This window comes from Dermacentor variabilis, chromosome 2 (assembly GCF_050947875.1).
Source record: "Dermacentor variabilis isolate Ectoservices chromosome 2, ASM5094787v1, whole genome shotgun sequence".
Classification (NCBI taxonomy): Eukaryota; Metazoa; Arthropoda; class Arachnida; order Ixodida; family Ixodidae; genus Dermacentor; species Dermacentor variabilis.
In genome coordinates, this window is record NC_134569.1 from 65,404,691 (window position 1) to 65,426,215 (window position 21,525).

Below are 21,525 nucleotides of genomic sequence, written 5' to 3' on the forward strand. Positions count from 1 at the left end.
GCAGCGGACTACTGCATAGTTAATCTTGGGCATGTATTCCGCAGACAATATTGAAATGTGTTTGTGGTTGTATGGACAGTAAATTTGAGTGTCCTGTGTTGCTTGCAGCTGACGCACCGCGCGTGCTGTTCGTGGAAGAGCGTCCTGCCGCCGTGTCGCCGTGGTCGGCGCTGATGTGGCGTTGCGTATGCGCGTGTGCTCTGCTCCTGCTGCTGCTGTTTCTCGTCTTCTCGTTCATGCTATGGGCGTCCAGGGAAGCGGGCGCTCGGCGCGGAACAAAGCCTGGGATCTCGATAGGTTTACCCTTGCCCAGTGTTTTGTCCAACAAGACCAGTGTGGCGGCCGCTACCTCATCATCCACCGCTGCGACCCCGATGTCGCCGCCCACTCCAGCGGCAACTTCGCCGACTTCTCCGCCGATCCCGCCGACTTCTCCGCCGACCCCGCCGATTCCACCGCCGATTCCTCCGCCGACACCACCGACCCCGCCGCCAACTCCGCTGACTCCACCGCCTACTCCGCCGATTGCTCCGCCGACTCCGCCGCCGCCGCCACCAACGACAACGCCTACCACTACTACCACTACCACCACAACTACAACCACTACAACTACTACCACTACGACTACAACCACTACTACCACTACCACCACAACTACAACCACTACAACTACTACCACTACGACTACAACCACTACTACCACTACCACCACAACTACAACAACTACAACTACTACTACCACTACTACTACGACGACGACGACCACAACCACCACAACTACTACTACCACTACTACTACAACGACCACGACAACTACGACTACTACAACTACCACAACCACTACAACGACCACTACCACAACTACAACTACCACAACTACTACTACAACTACTACTACGACGACGACGACTACTACTACAGTGCGCCCATATGACGTAAGTACTCAGATAAATATGTCGATTTTTCCGCTAGCAAGGTATAGGAGCTCTAGGGCCGAATTCAGAAAGCTTTTCGCTCGTCGTAAGTGCTTTTTGCCAATGTCCGGCTGCAGTAGTTAATTCACTTAGCACCGAGATTGGCTAAGCATTTTTTTTACGAACGATTCAAGCGTAAGACGTTCTTGCGAATACGTGAGCTGCTATTCCACGCTGGCAAGAAAATTTATCTGATTGAGAGTTAGGCAGCAATACCGGCTTTGGAGTATTGTGCAAAGATTAAAGAAAGCTTAACCTAATATAAAAAATGTAAGCACAAGGAGCCCTTTGGAGCAGCACATAGAACACAGGCTGACGAAAAGAGGCTGGACTAGACCAGTCTAATAAATGAAGTTTATCACTTGTGTTTTCATCGTCGCGAGTGTGGCAGAATGCCGTTTTCAGTAGTAATTATTACTTTTCTTGATCAACACCCCCGTGGAAGCACTTATACGTACTGTATTAAGCATGAAATACTTGCGAGCTCCTGTTGTCGGCGACCTTCAAGTCACCTTGAGCCAAAAGGCAGAGTCGTTATCTGGGTACTGAAACGAGAACGTTTGGGGCAAGTTGCAATAACAAAAGGAGATCATCCGATCAACTAGTCAAGACTGTATTACATACGCTAGTTACTTCCCAAACAAACAAAAAGTATTGCTTCCGAGTTCTTTCCATTGTTTGTTCACAATACCACTCAAGCTGTAACTTCTAGTACGGTGAAGCTTTATTGTCATGTGCGATAGGCGATGTTCAAAAGGCAGGTGCAGTGAACTACATACTTGATTGTCATCCTTTGGCGCTGAGTGCTCTGTTCATAGTGGCCGCTGCTGATTGGATGTAACTGTACGAGCGAGGAGACGACGAGCGGCCCTAGCCAATCAGGAACGACCGAAATGGGCAGTCCACTAGGTGGAATCTTACAGAAAACCTCCACTGGACGCTGCCGGCGCGTCACCCAACGCCAGCGGCACCTCTGGGAGTACTGGCGTCGGCTCGGCGGTTAAAAGAGCCCTAGAAGACGCCACAAGCGAAGAAGACAAGGTTGGCACGCGAAGCATCGAGGGACCGCTTGCGAAAACTTCAACGGGTAGGCGCACGAACCTCAGGGACAAGGCCTGGAGGCACGACGGACAGGAAAGTTGTCGACAAGCTCCTACCGCAGAGTGGTGAGACCGTCCTACCGGGCGGTCTCGGAGGCGTCTAGCATTGAGCTAGACGCGCAAAGTAAGCGCCATGCTCCGGGCCTACCTTCTCCAAAAATCAACGTTGGCTCCTCAGCCGTTACTCACACTCGCCACTTTAAATGTTAGAAGTCTGGCCTCTGGGAAAAAAAAAGAGTGAACTGTACCTATTTAAGGAAGAGGATCTTGACGTCTTGGCCGTGCAGGAGACGAAAGTGGAATGGGAAGAGGAGACTGCGAACATGTTGCGGAGGTTCGCTGCACGGTGCCACGCTGTTCTGAGCCGCGCTATTGGCAGGTCCGCAGGGTGCGTCCTCCTTGTTAGGAAGAATCCAGGACTGGCAGTGCAAGATTTTTCTTCATGTTTTTCCGGTAGATTTGTGGTGTGATGTCACTTATAGCTATTTGCATGGCGTATTATATTTGTTTATGCTCCAAGTGTGGCACAGGAACGCGTAAATTTCTTTTCTAACCTAAGCCAGTATATGTGCATCGATAAGCAGCTTGTTTTGGATGGGTATCTTAATTGTGTTTTGAATTCAAGTGATAGGTCAAGTGGTAGAATGGTTAAAGACAAAAGTAGTGATGGGTTATCATAAATGATTGCAGAGTATGAGCTATAGGATATTGTAGAATGCCTGGAGGGTTCCCGAGCTGTGAAGTACGCTCATTTTCAGGGCAGCAGTCATGCCTGCAGAGACCAACTGTACATGTTTGGGGATACGATCACAAAGTGGTCGCAGTTATGGTGTTTCGTCGATTTCGTTTACTGATATAACACTGTCTCGTAAAATGTCAAATCGGATCAAAGAAAGAAAGTAAGACTTTTGCATGGGAGCAATGGAAACTGAATTCAAAAATATTAAGGAATGAGTCTTTCAACGGAGCAGTGATGCACGAAATTAAGAAAATTATGAAGATAGCGTAGACAAAATAGGAGAACAGTGGTAATTTTTCAAGCAATAGATAAAAAAGCCAAAGGAAGATCCATCATTTCACTGTTTGAAAACAAAAAGAAAGAGAGAGGTCTTAAGACGACTCATGAAAAGCTGACAGAGCTTGAATGCGAAAAGCCAGGTGCGGATGCCGAAGATCTGCGTAGTATCAAACAAACTGGAGGTTTATGATGAGCGGTGTCGTGGAGCGCTGGTAAGCGCTAGAATAGACGCGATGGCTGTAGATGAGTGTCCAACAAAACGCGCCCTTTGACTCGACAAAAGTCGCGCCCGGCGGAGCCATATATATGTTATTGAATATAGCGGGGTAGAAATGACAATCACAGCATAGGACGTGCTTTTGCTCGACACTACGAAGCGCTTTTTGTTTCTAGACCTGTGAATGCAGATAGATTTAAAGAAGAATTTCTTGAGAAAAGGCCATGGCTGCACGATGACACTAGAACAGTGTTGGAATCGCCCATGTCACTAGCGGAAGTAGAAAAGCATATAAATAACCTGAATCTCGGCAGGGGCCCGACAGCCTGAGCGCTTCGTTTTACAAGACATTTAAAAAAGAATTATGTAATGTGCTTACATTTGTTTTTAATGAGGCACATGAACTAGATGTCCTGCTCCGGTCAATCGGGGAAGCACATACTGTACTAATACCAAAGACAGAATGGACAGAGATGTTAAAATTGCTTTCCTCATACAGGCCTATATAACCAACTAAATGTGATTATAAAATCTTGATGAAAGTACTATCGAGGCGACTACAGAAAGTAATTAAGGAGTTGGCTGGTCTTCACCAAACATGTAGAAGTATAGAGCGTTCAACTGTGATTAATGTACATAAGTGCGATGCGTTATGGAGTGTTGCGACACTTTGCAAACATAGGTAGCAATTCTACAGCTCGATCTTGAGAAAGCTTTTCATAGTGTACTTCGCGGTATTTTGCTTGCCTTCCACGTTAATGTCTGATCTATCGTCAGGTATGGGTAGCTTTGGCGTGCTGAAACTGCACTATGCGTTTAATGGTTAACAAGTCAGTGGGGGCTCCCATTGCCCTAAAGCGTTCTGTACGCCAAGACTGCCCCCTGAGCCTCCTCATGTCCAGTATATATAAAAAAAACAACGTGCCTAGCGATCATCGGAAACCACAGTATTCACGGTTTCAGATTACATGCATCGGAAGTTAATTCTGGCGTATGCGGATGACGTCGCAGACTGTTGCACAGATAAAGTGTAGCTGCAGCTATCGCAATAGTGAAGGATTTCGGTAAGGTAAGTGGAAGCCTGGTAAACTAGGGAAAGCGTCTTGGTTTCTGGCATGGAGAATAGCCTTCGACCCCAGTCGCTTGCGCCAACGTTAAGCGGCTGACGACGCCCGTTAAATATCTGGGCATTTCGCTCGCGTATCACAAAAACAGCGATGAGTATTGGCAAGAGCAAACAAGAGAAACACAGAGAAAAGCGAACCGGTGGAGAGGTGGGCATCTGTCAGTGTTTGCAAGAGATACAGGTTTGCAGTCTATATTTTGTCGCAAAACTCTGGTATCTAATGGCGGTATTGCATTGTTCAAGGGTAAATATACAGAAGCTGCACCGAGTCCTTGCAGTATTTGTGTGCGCTTCGAATTGGGAACGATGCAGCCGCACGAATTTGTTCAGACGAGTTAGAGACCGAGCTTTGGGAATGACGCGCCTCGTTATACGAAATCTCATGAACCGGTTCTTGATTTTCCTTGATTTAAGCGATCCTTTCTTGCGCACGGTGCGCCAAGTAAGGCTAAGGCGCACGTTACCTGGCTACGTAGTCTGTGCAGAGAATATGTGCGATCCTGTTTGTGGTTTTATTAAAGAAGTTATTTTAAGTGCGCGGTTCTTGTCCGTTAGATTTTCGAATGAATACCTTTTGTAAATCAAACGTAAGAAAACTACAAAGATGTATGCGATGTAGTTCTCCCTCTTGCAATGTACAAGGCCATATACAGTGAAGGCAAAGGGAAAGACGCGCTTAAGCGGGTGAAAATAACGCAAGCACCACTAGGGATGAAGTCCTTCTTTTATTAGATATTTATCTGTATAAAACCAAGATGGACTGCCGTTTGACCCTATTATGCTAGTTGGTCTTCACTGTTTATGGATCGCCCGTATGGCGGGGTTTCACTGCGATCCGGATGCTCTGCTCGCATGAATGTATTTTTCAGAATGCATGTACAGATTAGTAGAAATTCAGAAAGCCCAAGGAAGTGTACCTGCGTGGCTGTCGAGGATGGAACCCTTGATTGCATTCTAAGAAATCTAAAATAGTCAGCCCAGTAAGGTTGACACTTGGTGTTGAAAACTTACTATTATATCTGGTTTTCCCCACTGCCATTTGTTGTTTGATACAGTAGTACAAAACAGGCAATAAATAGAAGAAACTGTCCCTGGCGTAATGGTTTCCATATCGTGCTTCTGTTTCAGAGGCCCTGTGTTCGAATCCTGCCGTCGGACAGGTTTAATAACGTTTATTTAATTATTTATTACATAGTACTAGCATTACATAGAGCTATGGAAAGAAGAATGGTGGGAGTAACGTTAAGGGATAAGAAAAGAGCAGATTGGGTGAGGGAACAAACGCGAGTTAATGACATCTTAGTTGAAATAAAGAAAAAGAAATGGGGCATGGGCAGTACATGTAATGAGGAGGGAAGATAACCGATGGTCATTAAGAGTTACGGACTGGATTCCAAGGGAAGGGAAGCGTAGCAGGGGGCGGCAAAAAGTTACGTGGGCGGATGAGATTAAGAAGTTTGCAGGGATGACATGGCCACAATTAGTACATGACCGGGGTTGTTCGAGAAGTATGGGAGAGGCCCTTGCCCTGCAGTGGGCGTAACTAGGCTGATGATGATGATGACTTCATAGAAAACTACGGTTTTACAAAGTCACGAAGCCATTTGAAGCCAGAAGGACGAAGTTCAGTCAAATCCACGTGCTTGCCATAATTCTCATGCTGTCTGAACCGCCCAAAGCAGCTATTGTAGACACTAGCGCCAGAGTTCCCTCTATAGTAATTATTGTATAAAGCTCTGTGGTATAAGTATCACGTTATCTTAGACGTACGTGAGAAGGTATGTAAGATTAAAAAAAAGAATTGAGGCATTCCTCTCTTCGAAGTTGGTTCACCAGCGAAGCTGCTACGGTGGTATAAATTATGTTGGTATAGATCTTTGTGGGCATGTAACTATACACATAAATATGCATCTGTCATGCGAAATGCAAAGAAATATCAGGCACTCACTACCTCACGATCTACGCCACACATACACAGAGCTACTTCGGAAGGGCTTTTACGACGCCGCCCTAAAGACGCAGGCGTTGTCGACGCAGGCGGCCGTTAAACCGAGCCTCGACGCGAGCGACTATGTTCGTTGACCGGGGCGCAGTCCAAGGGAGTGCACGAAACAAAACATGTTTGTTTGTAATCTGCGATTGAGTATACTTCAGTTGAATGAAACCTGGAAAATAAGTTGAATGAAACCTGGACAGACTCGAGTTTTATTCTAGTGGACAAACACGGGGCTGTACGTTTTCCTCTCGTAGAAGCCCATGAATCGACAGCCGACGGGCATTCCACAATACATACAAGTTCACTGTGAACTACGTAATCAAGAAAAGTAAATGAAACTCGGCGTGATGTTAGAGTCGCGCTAGCGGCTAATTCTCATTTAATATTTTGCAGGATAGTTTTGATTAGTAAAACTAGAGTTACAGCCGCTTTCTATAACCGTACCCTCTCCGAAGATGCCCATGTACAGTGTAGGAGTTGAGGAGGACTTCGGGATGAAAACTTGGGAGGTTTATTTTACATTATTTACAGTGAGCGTATATTAACAGTCTTAGAGTCATTACGGGCCGGCAGCAACTCGGACGCTGAGGCCCGTTCGAAGGAGATGAATCAAGGAATGCTCTCGGAATGCTCTCTGCTGCTCCCGGTCTGCGTCTTTTAAGCCCTTCGGTGTCTCGAAGACACGTCACGTTCGGCCAATGGGCGAGCCCGCTCAGATGACGCCATTTTCGGCGAATCAGCGAGCCCGCTCAAGTGTCATTTTCGGCCAATGGTAGACGCCCGTGCCCCCAATTATCAAAGGGCTTACTTCTCCCTGCAGTCTTGCCTTGCTGACTTGCAATGCGCCGTCACAATAGCCGGATGGAGGTGACGCGGTCGTGGCTTCACGGTGCATTACAGCCGTCTTGCCTTGGGACCCACTTTAGCCGCAACAGTGCCAGGCTCTCGCTTCACTTTCGGGAAGAGTCAAGCAGTGAATAGCTCCACCGGCGGCACACGAAGTGGGGGCCGCCAACTTGTTTGCACGTGCCACGCCTCAGGAATGTGGTATCCGTGCTTCTGCGCTCCTTAATTAGTTGTGGTGCGATTCGATGTGGTCTGGGGAACTCGAAGTAGGCTCAGGAAACGGCCCCGTATCTAACAATAGACAGCAGAGGGGAATTCTGTAACGCTTACAACCTCACTGTGAACTTATTATGACAAGTAAATAAAACTCGGCATTGGCTGCTAAGTCGCCTTAGCAGCCAATGTCATTCTGATTTTTTTCCTGGATGCCTACATTAGATTGAGAGCTACAAAGCTGTAGCTACAAGCTTCCTCGTAGCTACAGAGCTACGAGGAAGTTGGCTTTGCCGCAAGACATTTCCTGTTCGCCGCCGAGATTTTCCCGAAGGGTAGCCATAGACAGCATCGCTGTAAAAACGAACAAACCATACAGGGTTAATAAAACTGTTGTGTGCATTATAGCCGTGCGAAATAGACCGAATGTTATTCAGGTATTGTATACTGAAGTAGGAGGCCAATTTCGTAATATCGCTGTCTAAGGTGCACAGTATTGCTCCATTTTGGTGGCGTAGTTTTCTTGGCATGACGAACAAACGAGCTTGAAACTGACAGCCGTTGTCCTGACGAATCTAGGCCACTATAAGCAATGGTCGATACGACGGAATAGTAAACTAGCTACCTCCTGCAGTAGAAACCGCCTCTACATGAAGCGCCGGCTGTAATTTCGGCACTGCAATATACATAACTTCTGTGGAATTAATCTTTTGTTTTCGTACTCTGAAGACTTCCCTCGTGCAAATTTATTAGCACAGTCTAGACACGTTCTTCTGTGCCGTCTATTATTGTCTTATTAACATTCCTTGGACTTGCGGCTTTACAGTGTCAACCGATTTCTGCTAAGTTCCCGCTGTTTTTCACCTGTCCGCTTCCTGTACCGTAGTACTGAAGTTATGCCAAATCAAAGTGGCTGACGAATTTTGTTTTAACGCAGGAAGTAGATTTCGCATAGATGAATGGTTGCGTGTGTAAGAAGAAAAAATAATTTTAGAAGGAACGGCCGGTCATTAAGTTCGCTAAATTAAATTATGTGGTTTTTCGTGCCATAACTACGATTGTATTATGAAACCCGCCGTAGTGGGAGAACCGATTAATTTAGACCAGCTCGGGGTAATTAACGGAAACCTAAATATAAGTACGCGAGCGTTTCTGCATTTAGCCCCCAACTGAATGCGGCCGCCGTGGCCGGGATTGACTTCGTAACATCGAGCCCAGCAACGCAACGTCATAGCCTCTCGGCTACTGCGACGAGTAAGAAGGAAATAAGAAACGCACCCACGGACTAAGCGGCATCTAAAACGCGGACTATGTAAAGTTCATCTTTAATAACGTTTATTACACTTGTACTTCTTGGTTTGTGGCCCTGGTCTGGCTCTTTTTGTTGTGTCAGAGGTGTGACCACTGAGTGCTATACATTGGATGCGGTGTGTAGTTTGGTATTTACGGTACGCAGAGTTTGAGTCATAGAAGCGAAAGCACTGCCCTTGGAAAGCCACTTGGCATTCAATCGCGTCAGTAGAAGTAAAGTCTGAGGGCCTGCAGCTCGTAGTGTTTGTGATTGTGCAACAGCAGGTTTTGGGCCTTCGGGGCCACGCCAAAAGAAGTTGCCATCGAGCTACTGGGCGACAAGTAAAAAAAAAAAAAAGAACGCTCACTAACTTAAAGCTTCGGACTCTAATGCCGGGCTAACTACGTACCATAATCAGTCGAGACGTGCGCGTTGCTCTCAAAGTGCAGGCTTCCATTGTATGGTCATCACCGTTCTTGTTAAGGTTGTTCCTTGTATTGTGGTTAATTGGTATTCCATCAGTCACTGCTACATTTTTGCAGCGGTGGTGCTTTAACAGTGGGCAGTTGGCTGGATTGTCATTTATCGGAGGTTGCAGGTTATATTCCAGTTTTGGTGCCTTAGTTTAAACGAACTTAATTTTCGCTTTCTCGTCATGACCTTTTGATGATCAACTCTTGCATTGTACAAGATACAGATGGACAGAAAGTTCTCGACATTGGCGCCTGTGCGTTGTGAAACGCGAAACTAAAGCCGTTGAGGACGTGGTCTCGCAGTTATATGGTGCATTTCGCGGTATATATGCATGTGCAGGTTCTAGTAAAGGAGCAGCCTGGTAAATTCTGAAACTGCTTTTTTTTTAAGTAAGCGCAGTTTTTAAGTAAGCCTCTCTTCCTTTGAATTGACAGTTTACTAACCTTCGCGAGTCCGTTACAAAGTAAAACGTGTCGCGGATAGGAGCTGCAAAAAATTGAAGGCACTTTTGCTACCAGTACTTTGTTTATGTCGTTTCTCGCATATCGATCTGCCTAGTAAAAACAATATTTTTGAAATAAAAAAAAGTTTTATACCGGTGCACATTAACTTGATATTTTCACCAGTGTTTTTCTGATAATTTCATAAGTGACATCCCTTCTTTGAAATATGCTTGAAATGCGGGACCAAAATCGTTAGATTTTACGAAACCCTAAGAGCCAAGTTTAGAATTATGTAACTCAATATTAAAAGGAGCCATCACGATTCTGCTACGAAGATCCAAATAAAATATGCCCAATCCTTTAACTACGCATAAACAAAAGGTTTGTGTAGAGCTCGCGTATAGCGCTTGACGCGCACCGACACTTTATGTGAGTGAGTGTGGCAAACTACACAAGCGACACCGAGTAAACAAAAAAAAACTTAACATGATAATTTCAGTCAAAACTGCGATATATTTCTTGTTCTAAAGTTATGAGCTGTAAACACGCCGTCATTTCTGCCGTTGACATTTTTTTACGGAATTTTTCTCAGGAAGCCTTGGCTGTTGCTACAATATAAGGTTGTGGTACGGCGCCCATCAGGGATCTTTACGGTTCGCGAAGTACGCGTCAAATTTTGTGTACCCACAAGCGGAGCCACTTTTCATACAAACTAAAATAAGTACGCTTTCAGTGCAACAGTGCGCATGGAAACCTGCTGCCAGCAAGGGTATCCTATAATGTCGACAAAGATAGAACAACACCGAAGTAAAACGGGCGTAGAACCTTGAAAGAGCGACGATAGGCACGATGTAAACTAAAGCTCATATGAAGTGATCACGTAGTCGTCAGCGCCCTTTATCTTTCTCAATTTCATTTTGATTGTGTACCAAAAAGTACCTTCGCGCTCCGCGTCGCTGGTTTCTCAGTCGCTTGAACTGCACGGTGCCCTAAGCCTTGCTGTTTTTGTTCTTTGCCTTGCAGTGCAGATACGATGCCGGTATCTATAACCTGTGCGTCAAGGCCAATTCTGGATACTACTACATAATGGAGGAAGAGAAGTGCCGGCACACAAGCAAAGATGACCATTATTTTTGCTTAGATTCAATGAACAGACATTCCAGCGAAAACATCTGCAATTTCAAGTGCGTGGAGAACAGAGAGCACGACTACTGCGACGTGTTGCCAAGTTTTTTCGAGTGCACCGACATGTACATTAAGAAGCCCTGGTGGTTCTTCAAACGAGACGAAGGACGGTGAGTTTTTCTTCATAGTATCGGAGCACTGGAATATTGACCAGTGATTCAATTAAATAAACATAAAGTCTTTGAAGATTTGTGAAAAAATAGTATTAATGTTGGTTTTTGCATAAATTAATAGCAACATTGAAGAATACAGTATACCGAATCCGTGGAAACGTTTCGCGATGGCACCATCAATGACAACTCTTTTAAAAGAGACTGCCTATTTGATAGACTGTTAAATCTTGCAAAAAACAAAACTTTGTCTAGACCTGGAAAATTACGCAGTTGAGGAGCCATCAAGAGCTTTCGTAAACAACAAAAAAAAAAATGTTCTCAACGTCGGTAAGCTGGGAAGTGCGCCGATCTCGAGCAAGGAAGTTCCAGTGCGCGAGGAGAAAATATATTTCGGAGATTAACAGTGGCCACTCCTACACTAGGTTAGGTGATGCAGGTTATCCTAGCGTATGAGTGGCCATTGTGGCTGAGCGCCTAAAGAAGTCGGTTTCGAGGGGGACGGACCTGATTACAGAAAGTAGTAATAGAAAAAAAAAGAGTAGTGGCTATTCCCTACATTCATTCAGTGTCGCACAGGCTTAAAAAAGTTGCAAGTAGATATGATATTAATGTTGCTTTCACTGCTCCTAATAAGCTAGGTAAGATATGCGCTGTCGTGCAGAGGAAAAAGAAGCAGGTAAAAGGCAAAGAAAGAACAGATATTTGTCCAGTGAAGCACAATAAGAACAACAGGTTTACTGACCGTCGTATGGGTGTGGTTTATAAAATTCCCCTTAGCAGTTCTTTGCCAGTTCTACGTAGGGCAAACGGGGCGGTGTATCAATCAAAGGCTAATGGAGCATAAAAGGTCTTTAACCGGTGGATCACCTTCTGATCTTTCCCTGCATTGCCAAGATTGTAACTGCACGCCAGAGTTAGGTGAATGCGCGATATTGTACAGGCATAAGAATGACCTAACGCGTCTTATGGTAGAGGCATGGCATATCTATAACGGTGGAAGTGCGTGCGTGAGTCAGCCTTCGAACACAAGGAAGATATTAAGTGCTTTAACAGTTATCTCTCACGCAGACCGACACATGTACCCGACTGACACGTGGTTATACCATTCCTGAGCTTGTGCAGATGAGTTTTGTGTCTTCTTTCTTTTTTCGCCTCAGTGCTCCCTTCAGTTGATAGTCGGCGTTCGTGTTGTCCACTTCTCGGCTATTGTGTCCTGTCTGCAAGCCTCACCCCTTTTTTGCATAATGCTTTTCCATGTCTCTTCGGTGAACCATGCGAGGAAGGTTATATTTTATTGAAATAGGAAGGATGTTTTGAGTGACGAACGATCAATGTTTAACCTAGCTGTGTAGGTTAACTACAGCCTTTGTAGAAAATGTCTTATACAAGCGTACCAGAGTGTCATATACTGTCGTTATCCACACTGTTTCCCAGTGTCCTAGGTCGACTCTACAAGACACCTTGTTCAAGTTCAGCGAAGTGTAATGCTTGGCGAAACATTGTTTGCCTAAATACACGTGCCGTTAATATTGTCACAGTCTGTAATGTGGGAAGGAGACGACGCTGATGGTGGCCTTGGAGATAACGAAGAAGAGTTTAGTGTTTCTGCTGTTTACGCTTGTTGGCTCCGCCACTAAAACGCCTCTGTGAATAGATGTACGCTTCTTCCTTCATGTGACATCATTGGTGGAGTTGCTGGGTAATCACTTGCGCAAGACGGAGCTCCGCAGCGGACGTAACCTGGCCGCCATGTCATCCGAAGGAGAGTTTTCAACCACGGCTCCATCGTCGCCACCGACGGTCATTCTGGCCCAGCCTCGCAAACCCGGCATGTTTTCAGGGATTGACAACGTCGAGGTCGACGGCTGGTTGCAGAATTACGAATGGGTCAGCGCACACAACGGATGGGCTAACAAGCGTATGGTGGCTAATATAATATTCTGCCTAAAAAAATAAACAGCCCGGGTCTGGTTCGAGACAAATGAAGAAGAGATTACAAGTTGGGATCAGTGCAAACAAAAGCTTAGAAATTTGTTCGGCAAGGCCGTTGGCCGCCAACGTGCTGCTAAGAAGGACTTTGGGACCCGTGCACAGACGTCCATTGAAACTGACGTGGCGTACGTCTAGTACGTCCTCGCCTTTTCCGCAAGGTGGATAATATGGCAGAGGCAGGCAAGATCAGCCACGTTTTAAAAGGCGTCGTGGACGACGCGTTTAACCTGCTTGTTTACGAGAATATAACGGTCAATGAGATCATTAACCAATGTCGCCGCTTTGAAGACACGAAGAGCCGCCGCATAGTTCAACGGTTTACGCGTCTACCCAAATAGCGCAGCTTCATCGACGTGCGAAGACATTTGTCTACCGCGTGAGACCACCTACTCCGAGAATGTCGTACGTATCGTCCGGCGAGAAATCGAAGCAGCGTCTCCTGCAACGCCAGTGAGGCAGTGCGTTGACGATCCTCGGCCGCTCGTGTCTCTCATTCAGTCGGTGATTCGCCGAGAACTTGCTTATGTAGGCCTTCCGTCCATCTGTTCCGCCAACCATCCTGACTTTGCTTCATCTGCTGCCTCTACCCCTGTTCGCAGGAGCCAATACGGTCCATTTTGAAGCTATAGCAACTCGGCCAAATGGCGCACTCATGATAGACTCATCTGCTTTTATTGTGGACGTGTGGGCCACATCTCTCGCCACTGCCGAAGTTCCTGGCCAGCCCACTCTCGACCAAGCTTTCCCGCCTACCGCCGCTCCCCACTGAATCCTCGCCCATCTGCACTCTCCAGTGAGGCTGAAGACGCACCGGACAACGCTCGAGCCACTGCGACTAGCCGCTCGTCATCGCCACACAGTCGCCGCTCCCGTTGGCCCCAGATGCGTCGCTCCCCGTCCCCAGCTTACCGTTGCCGCTCTCCGACGCGAAACTAACGGTAGCTTCTCGTGGTGACGCTGCTCTAGCAGCCCGGCCTGAAATTCCTCTGCTGATTCTGTCTACTGATCGCTACCTTCTTGACGCTGACGTGGATCATTTTCCTGTTACAGCACCCATCGACACTGGAGGGCAAGTTTCCATCAGGAGTGCGGAGCTTCGAACGTGCTTGAAGAAAGTACTTACTCCTGCTCCGACTCGACTGCTCCAGGTTGCGGACGGTCACGGACGGGCGGTACTTCGGCTGCGCTTAGAATGTGTACTGCACGTGTGAGTGTCGCCGGCCGCCGCACGTCCGTTTTGTTTAGTGTGCTCGAACGCTGCCCTCAAAATGCGATCTTCGGACTCGACTTTTTGACCGCCCATTTTGCTCTGATTCACTGTTCAGCCGGTGTTGTACAACTTGACCTACAGCTTCCCGTTGACCTACCTGATCAAACTCCAGCTCAGCTTTGTTCTGCAGATTTTATTCGATTCCCGTCTCTAGCAGCAACCTGCATCACTGCTTTAGCCTGCCCACCTGTACCTGACGGAGACCATGTCCTTCCTCCCGTGACTTCAGTCCTGCTTTCTCACAGCGTCTCCTTTCCCCGCACCATCGTTTCTGTAGCGGGCAATCAGACATGTCTTCCCATCCTAAATTTCGGACAGTGCCCACAAGTACTTCGTCAAGGCATGTCTCTTGCCACGTTGTCACTGTAGCGCGAGTGCGCTACGCTCTATCTACGCTCTATCTCTTGCGCCGTCTTCGACCAGTGCTCATTCTGCGCCTTCTGCATCGGCCCCACCCCTGTGACTTTACAAAGATGATTGCACCAGACCTCTCAATCCAATAAGCCGCAGAGCTCGGTGGCCTCCTCGAGTCGTACTCCGACATTTTCGACCTGAACGATCGCCCTTTGGGTCAAACTACGGTCGTGACGCATCACATAAATACCGGTGATGCAGCGCTTGTTCGCCCACGCCAATACCGGGTGCCACCCTCTGAGCGACAAGTTATCCAGAGCGAAGTTGAGAAAATGCTTGCCAAAGAGATTATTGAACATTCTTCCAGCTTATGGGCTTCCCCTGTTGTTCTCGTCAAAAAGAAGGATAACAGCTGGAAATTTTGCGTTGACTGTCGTCATCTAAACACGATCACCAAGAAAGATGTACATCACCTTCCCCACATTAACGATGCTCTAGATTGTCTCCACAGTGCCACTTATTTTTCATCGATAGACCTTCACTCTGGATATTGGCAAATTGCCGTGGAGGAAACGGACCGTGAACAGACCCCATTCGTCACACCAGACGGCCTATATTAGTTCAGGGTAATACCTTTTGGCTTGTGCAATGCCCCGGCGACCCTTGAACGGATGATGGGCATGCTCTTGCGTGGCTTGAAGTGGTTCATCTGTTTGTGCTACTTGGATGACTTCATCGTATTCTCTTCAACTTTCGCAACCCCATCATAAAAGACTTTCATTTTCTTTCTGTTTTTCGCACAGCTGGCTTGCAGTTCAACTCGTCCGAGTGCCACTTCGGTCACCGCCAAATAATCATGCTCGGACATCTCATCGATTCGTCAGGCATTCGCCCCGACTCCGCTAAAGTTCATGCTGTGCAGAATTTCCCCGTAACAACTTGTGTCAGGGATGTTCGAAGCTTTATTGGCCTTTGCTCTTACTTCCGCAGGTTTGTGGAACATATCGCCCATGTTGCCCGTCCCCTGACTGACCTCCTCAAGGAAGACGTTCCTTTCTGCCGGGGCTCTGAACAAGCGTCTGCTTTCTCGCAGCTCAGCACGCTCCTCACCACTCCTCGTGTTCTCGCCCATTTTGACGTTTCAGCTCCGACAGAAATCCGCACAGACGCCTGTGGCTACGTCATCGGCGCAATTTTAGCTCAACACCAATGTGCGCACAACCGCGTTATTGCCCACCCAGTTGCCTCCTATCCTAGCCTATCCTAGCCGAGCGCAATTACTTGATTACCGAGCTCGAGTGTCTTGTCCTCGTTTGGGCGATGGGGAAGTTCCGACCTTACATGTGTGGTCGACCATTTACAGTTACAACCGATCACCTCGCCCTTTGTTGGCTTTCTTCCCTCAAAGATCCCACCGGACGCCTCGGTCGCTGGGCCCTACAGCTGCAGGAATACGCATACACTGTGGCCTAAAAGTCAGGTAGTCTACATCAGGAGGCCGACTGCCTGTCTCGTCATCCCGTGGATGCACCGGACGGTTTAGTGGATGTCGCACTGGTCTGCCTTCTTTCACTCTCCGCCTTGAAAGACATTGTTGCCGAACAACGACGCGATGAATCGTTACAGCACATTATCTAACGCCTGCTCTCTGATCCGTCTGACCGATCCCTTCACATGTTCATGCTACGAAATGACATCCTGTATCTCCGCAACATGCACCCTGACGGGCCCCAGGTCCTAACCATCATTGCGCCTCATCTTTGACGGATTGTACTCCAGCAACTGCACGACCTTCCCACCACTGGACACCTTGTCGTCACTCGGCCCTATGACCGAATGCGGCGACGGCTTTTCTGACCCCGTCTCAACGACTCCGTCCGGCACTATGTTGCCGCGTGTGAGTCGTGTCAACGCCGGAGAAGACCAGCTGTGCATCTTGCTGGTCTGCTGCAGCCTTTGGATATACTGGCCGACCCTCTTTTTAGCGTTGACGTTGATCTTATCGGACCAATCCCTATATCAAATGACGGAAATAGGTGGATTGCAGTCGCTACGGACTATACAACCCTCTGTACCATTACTATAGAGCCCTACCAACCAGTTGCGTTAAAGATGTCACTGACTTCTTTCTTCACGACGTTATCTTACACCAAGGTGCACGTCAACTTCTAACCGATCGCGGACAATACTTTCTTGCCAGAATCATAGACGACTTACTTCGATCATGTGCTATTAACACAAGCTTACTACCGCTTACCATCCTCAAACTAACGGTCTTACCCAACGCCTGAACCACACATTAACTGACATGCTAACAATGTATGTTTCCTCCGACCATCGCGACTTGGACACTGCTCTACCATTTGTCACGTTCGCTTACGATTCCTCGCACCACGACACAGCTAGCTACTCATCCTTCTATATCCTCTTTGGCTGTGAGCTGACTTTGCTTTTCGAGACTCTCCTTTCGACCCAACTCGACTCGCTGACAGAGTACAATCGCAATGTTATAGCCAGAGTGACCCAAGCACGCCAGATTCCCGCATTCGTCTTTCTGCTTCACAGACACGCCAGAAGTGCCGTTACGACCAGCGCCGTCACGACGTGGGGTACGAACCAGGTGCTCTTGTACTAATTTGGTCTCAAACTCGGTGTGTTGGTCTTTCGTGGAAACTCCTCTCGCGATACTACGGCCCTTACCGTAGTATCTGGCACTGGCATTTCCAGTGACCGCTGAATTTCCTCTCAGACAACGTCAGCAATCGAATTAAGTTGGGGCTAAGACACTGGGAACAACTTCCAGAGTTCTCTCACTACTGCCCTTATCGTCAATCGCGAATCATTGGAGCAGAGTGCTTGAAGGTCTGCGTTGTCTAGTATCGAGCGGTGGTTGCACTGCCTAGTACGCATTTCGAGAGGTTTGTCAATCGTCGTGGCCTTTGTCGAAAACTCAGCTATACGATCTTGGGCGGGCTGAGGATCCGTCCAGCGAAAAGCTCTTGCTTCGCACCACGCATCAGGAAGCGAACTTTCTTTTCCTCAGACATGGCCCTATCAGCGTGGCGGAACAGGCGGTTCATCTCTTCTATCTGGATCGTAATGCTCACATTTAGGAGCTGCGCATGGAATTCCAGTATCCACCTAATCGTAGCAATTGCTACAAAGACAACCAGAAGGGTTGCTCGAAATAAAAAAAAAGACCTCGCAGTTCAAGAAAAATTAGTCATGGTCTGGTGCTTCTCTCCGCCTTGCGGATTTCCGCAGAACTATTACGTCATTCCAATATCGCTTCAGCCCTCTTCTTGCGGACGGCACTCGTGAAAGTGTTGAAGATGCTGACGCGGAAGAGGTCCCGCGTTGTCAGGGTGGACTCGCGGTTCTGAAACCACGTCCTGGCGGAGTCTTCCAAGCAGAAATAAACATGGCGCAGCTTGTCGTCGTAGTTGCAGTTTTTGAACGTAGCGACTCTTTCGTACGTTTTCAGCTAGCTTTCTGGGTCTCCAAATGGCGATCTGTAGAAGGTCGGTGGTTCATGGGCTGCTGCAACGCGATTTGTTTATGCGGAACTGTAGCTGTCATCGTGGCTGTTGTCGTAGCCATGCACTTCCTGGTTTCTCCGGTAGAAGTCAATGCTCCGGGGGTAGGTGGTATAGCCTGCGCTTGCTCGATGATCTGGACGACGTTGATGTTGTCTTCGCTGTCCGGGCTTGGATTACGGCTTGTCGGGGGCGTCCGGTAGATGAACGCAAAGCACCACCCCCAGATTTCACGGGGCAGTGACGCAGATGTCAGGTGGCAGCGACAGTCTAGGGCACAGAAACAAAAGTGTGAATGGCGAAACTAAATTTAATAGGCGGATCAGTGCCTAGAAAAACAGGCTACACTTAAAGCTCAGCAAAAGCGACGAACACAGTCGGCAATCGTCGAGAATCTATTCTATATGCGCGTCGACTTCAATGCATGAGTCATCGAAGGTTCCAGAAAAATCGCCGGTGCGCGCGTGTCTTCCAGAAAGTTCTACACAATACGCGTAGCGCATACAAGCAATCAGATTATACAAGGTTCAGTGACAACATACAGTGGATAGACCCATCGACAGAATTCGAGAAACTTCGGATGCATGCAGGCGCGTCCTGCACTGAGCGATAACATTTCTTAGACGGTGAAAAGCGGTCACCGGAGAAATATAAACAAGTACACGTGTCAATATTTACTTAACTCCTGTTTTTTTCGCCTCTAAGCATGTGTTATACGAGGTTTGTAGTGAACGTTGGTTGTTGTATTCTCCTTCGTCTTCGTTGTACTAAACAAAGCAGCTTGTTCGTATTTCGCTTAAATAAGGGGCGAATTTTTCGTTAATGTTTGCGCCAAATTGGAAATGTTCGAGTTAATTTGCTGCTTTGGCAAGGAATTACGTATTAAAGTGCTCTGGAGCATCGAGGGGGTTTTCCGAGCGCCGTAAAATTTAGAACGCTATATGGCCTCGCAAAAGAAGACAGGTCATTGAGATAAAACATAAATAGAAGGAGGGGGGGTTCTATATATGGGAAATTAGTACCTGAAGCTAAAATTATGTAGATCAGCTGCAGTTTTTACAAAAATTTACTGATCAGCTGTTTTAAAGCATCATACGGCCTTGAAGAAAACATTTACCAGCGCGAAGAAAACTAGTCGAAAGACCAGCAACACGAAAAAAAAAAAAATACAGTTGAGCGATCGTTTGTGTTTCTTCGTGTTCCTCGTCCTTCATATCGTTTTCTTCGCGATAGTAAAAGTTTGCTTCAGAATCGTGAATCCACTAATTCGCACTAAAGTCCTGCTAAGTCATAGGCCATTGTCGGCTGTTTCCCAGTGTCCCGAGAGCTCTGCGTTGCACCAAATTTATATTCAGAGAAGATGAGGTCATCTTTCTTAGATATAACCTGCAGCGATAGTTTGCTATTTTTGGCTTAACCATGACTGTCGCAAATAAGTACCAAACCCGTGTTTTTTGAATGTTTTCATGCGTTATGCGAGGCTCGCAGTATGGTTCCTCAGTGTTCTCGGTAAACTAAACGGGACAGCTTGTTTAGGTTTTGTTCAAGTATGGGCCAGGTTACGAGATGATGCGTAGGGAAATTTCAAAGTGCATGGGTTAATGGAAGGCTTGGCAATAACTTACGTATGCAAGCGCTCCGGAACGTTGTGAGTACGTTTTATAAGACAGGCGCACAATTTCGCTCGTTCGCCTAGTATAGACTCTTACTTATGTTTACAAACAGAGTTTTCAAAGTACTTCCGGTTAAGCACTCTGAATGCTCTGAAAGAAAAAGAGGTACAATAACCGATAACTATATAGAACTCTCCAGCTGACACTAGCTTTGCTGCAGAGTTAGATAATCTTTGAAAAGTGAATTTTACTGCTGTACAGCAAGAAAGCTGCATGCACGAGCTCGACACATGCAACACATTCCTCATATCTGAACACATTAAGAGCTTGTACCTGCAGTATACTGTAGGACAAAAAACTTAGATTGGCTTTATTAAGTTGAGTGTCAAAAATTTGTCACCGGAATTTTTCTAGGGTCAGGATCGCACTGCTGCTTGAGAGCGGGCAAAAAGGGTCGCTGCAGATTCCACCCAGAGTAAATTAAGCGAAAGAAGAGGTATCGACATGGCAAACTTGTAGCGAAGTTGGTCTGGTTGGATGAAATAGACTCTGCGAAAAATTCGTTAAGCAAGTGTTCGAAGGGATCGTACTGCCGTTCTCAGCTAAGCTTCCCAATGCCCCGAGATAATTCTACGCATGCGAAATTTATATTTGGTAATGGGGCCATGTTAAATGTGTCATATGCCAAAACGATACCGTTCCTGGCATATTTAGCAGCCGTGTAAATAAATAAATAACCTCACTTTTTTTAATGCGTGAGCCTTACTCTGTCTACACAACAAGGAAACCCGTCAGTCCGTCCGTCCGTCCGTCCGTCCGTCCGTCCGTCCGTCCGTCCGTCCGTCCGTCCGTCCGTCCGTCCCGTAAGACGATCGCTTTCAAAATAGGGCCCACAGCAGCGAACGAACTGACCTTGGTGCTGCCTCTCGCTTCAACGCGAACTGAGTGGCGAGAATACAGCGCACACGAAGCTGTCGGCACCCGGCGCACTTATACAGATGTACTATCCGCCAAGGTGGACATCATGCGCAAGAAAAGTCAATGCAATCAATTCACTAGACTAATTGCATCAACTACCATATTAATAAAACCGTTTACGGCGCGCGCATATATTGGAAAGTTAAAGCGAATAATCACTAAAGTCTAGCCCCATCTATTTACATTTAGAACTCGTCGCAGTAAGCAGAAATAACTGGCGTCAAATTATACGTCTACTTTACCCGATTACGCTTGCGCTGCAACCCACATGTGACTACTAGACGGTCGTAAAATAAAGTCATACCAGTGAGGCGGTCTAGTTGGTTGCTGTACTTCGCATTCACGTTTACAACACGGATTTGAAGAACACTTACACAGAGGGAAACAAGTAGTCCGGACGAGGGCTAGTCCAGTCTATTTGTTTTCCTGTCTGTAAGTGTTTTAGAGCGCATATCTTAGGCGCCCGTTCCTGCGGCGAGCGTTGGCTTTGTCCCTCGTAACCTAGCGAACGAGCACACCGAAAGGTGAAAGCGAACGCGGTGCGCAGCGGGACATGAAAGCCATCGATAGCGAAGAAGGCGCGAGGAGGAAAGCGGAGGAGAAGAGTGCAGCGGAACCACGAGGCGGATAGCGGAGGGGGGTTAGGCGAAAGCGTGAGAAGAAAAGCGCAGTGCTGCGCAAGACGCGCTCTCTGGAAACGATCGCTACGAGTTGGCGACGGAGTAGCACGCATCGTCTGTTCACCGATGACACCATCGATGCCACATACGTAGACAAAACGCTGAA

At 47.2% G+C, this 21,525-nt stretch overlaps 1 protein-coding gene across 1 annotated transcript; it reads left to right on the forward strand.

Moving 5' to 3' along the window:
- The first annotated feature begins 241 nt into the window (after window positions 1–241).
- Window positions 242–10,805, forward strand: LOC142570336 (uncharacterized). Its single transcript, XM_075678725.1, has 2 exons — window positions 242–935; window positions 10,722–10,805. The coding sequence occupies exon 1, from the start codon at window positions 242–244 to the stop codon at window positions 932–934; it is 693 nt and encodes a 230-aa protein (XP_075534840.1). The 3' UTR covers window position 935; window positions 10,722–10,805.
- Window positions 10,806–21,525: the final 10,720 nt, after the last annotated feature.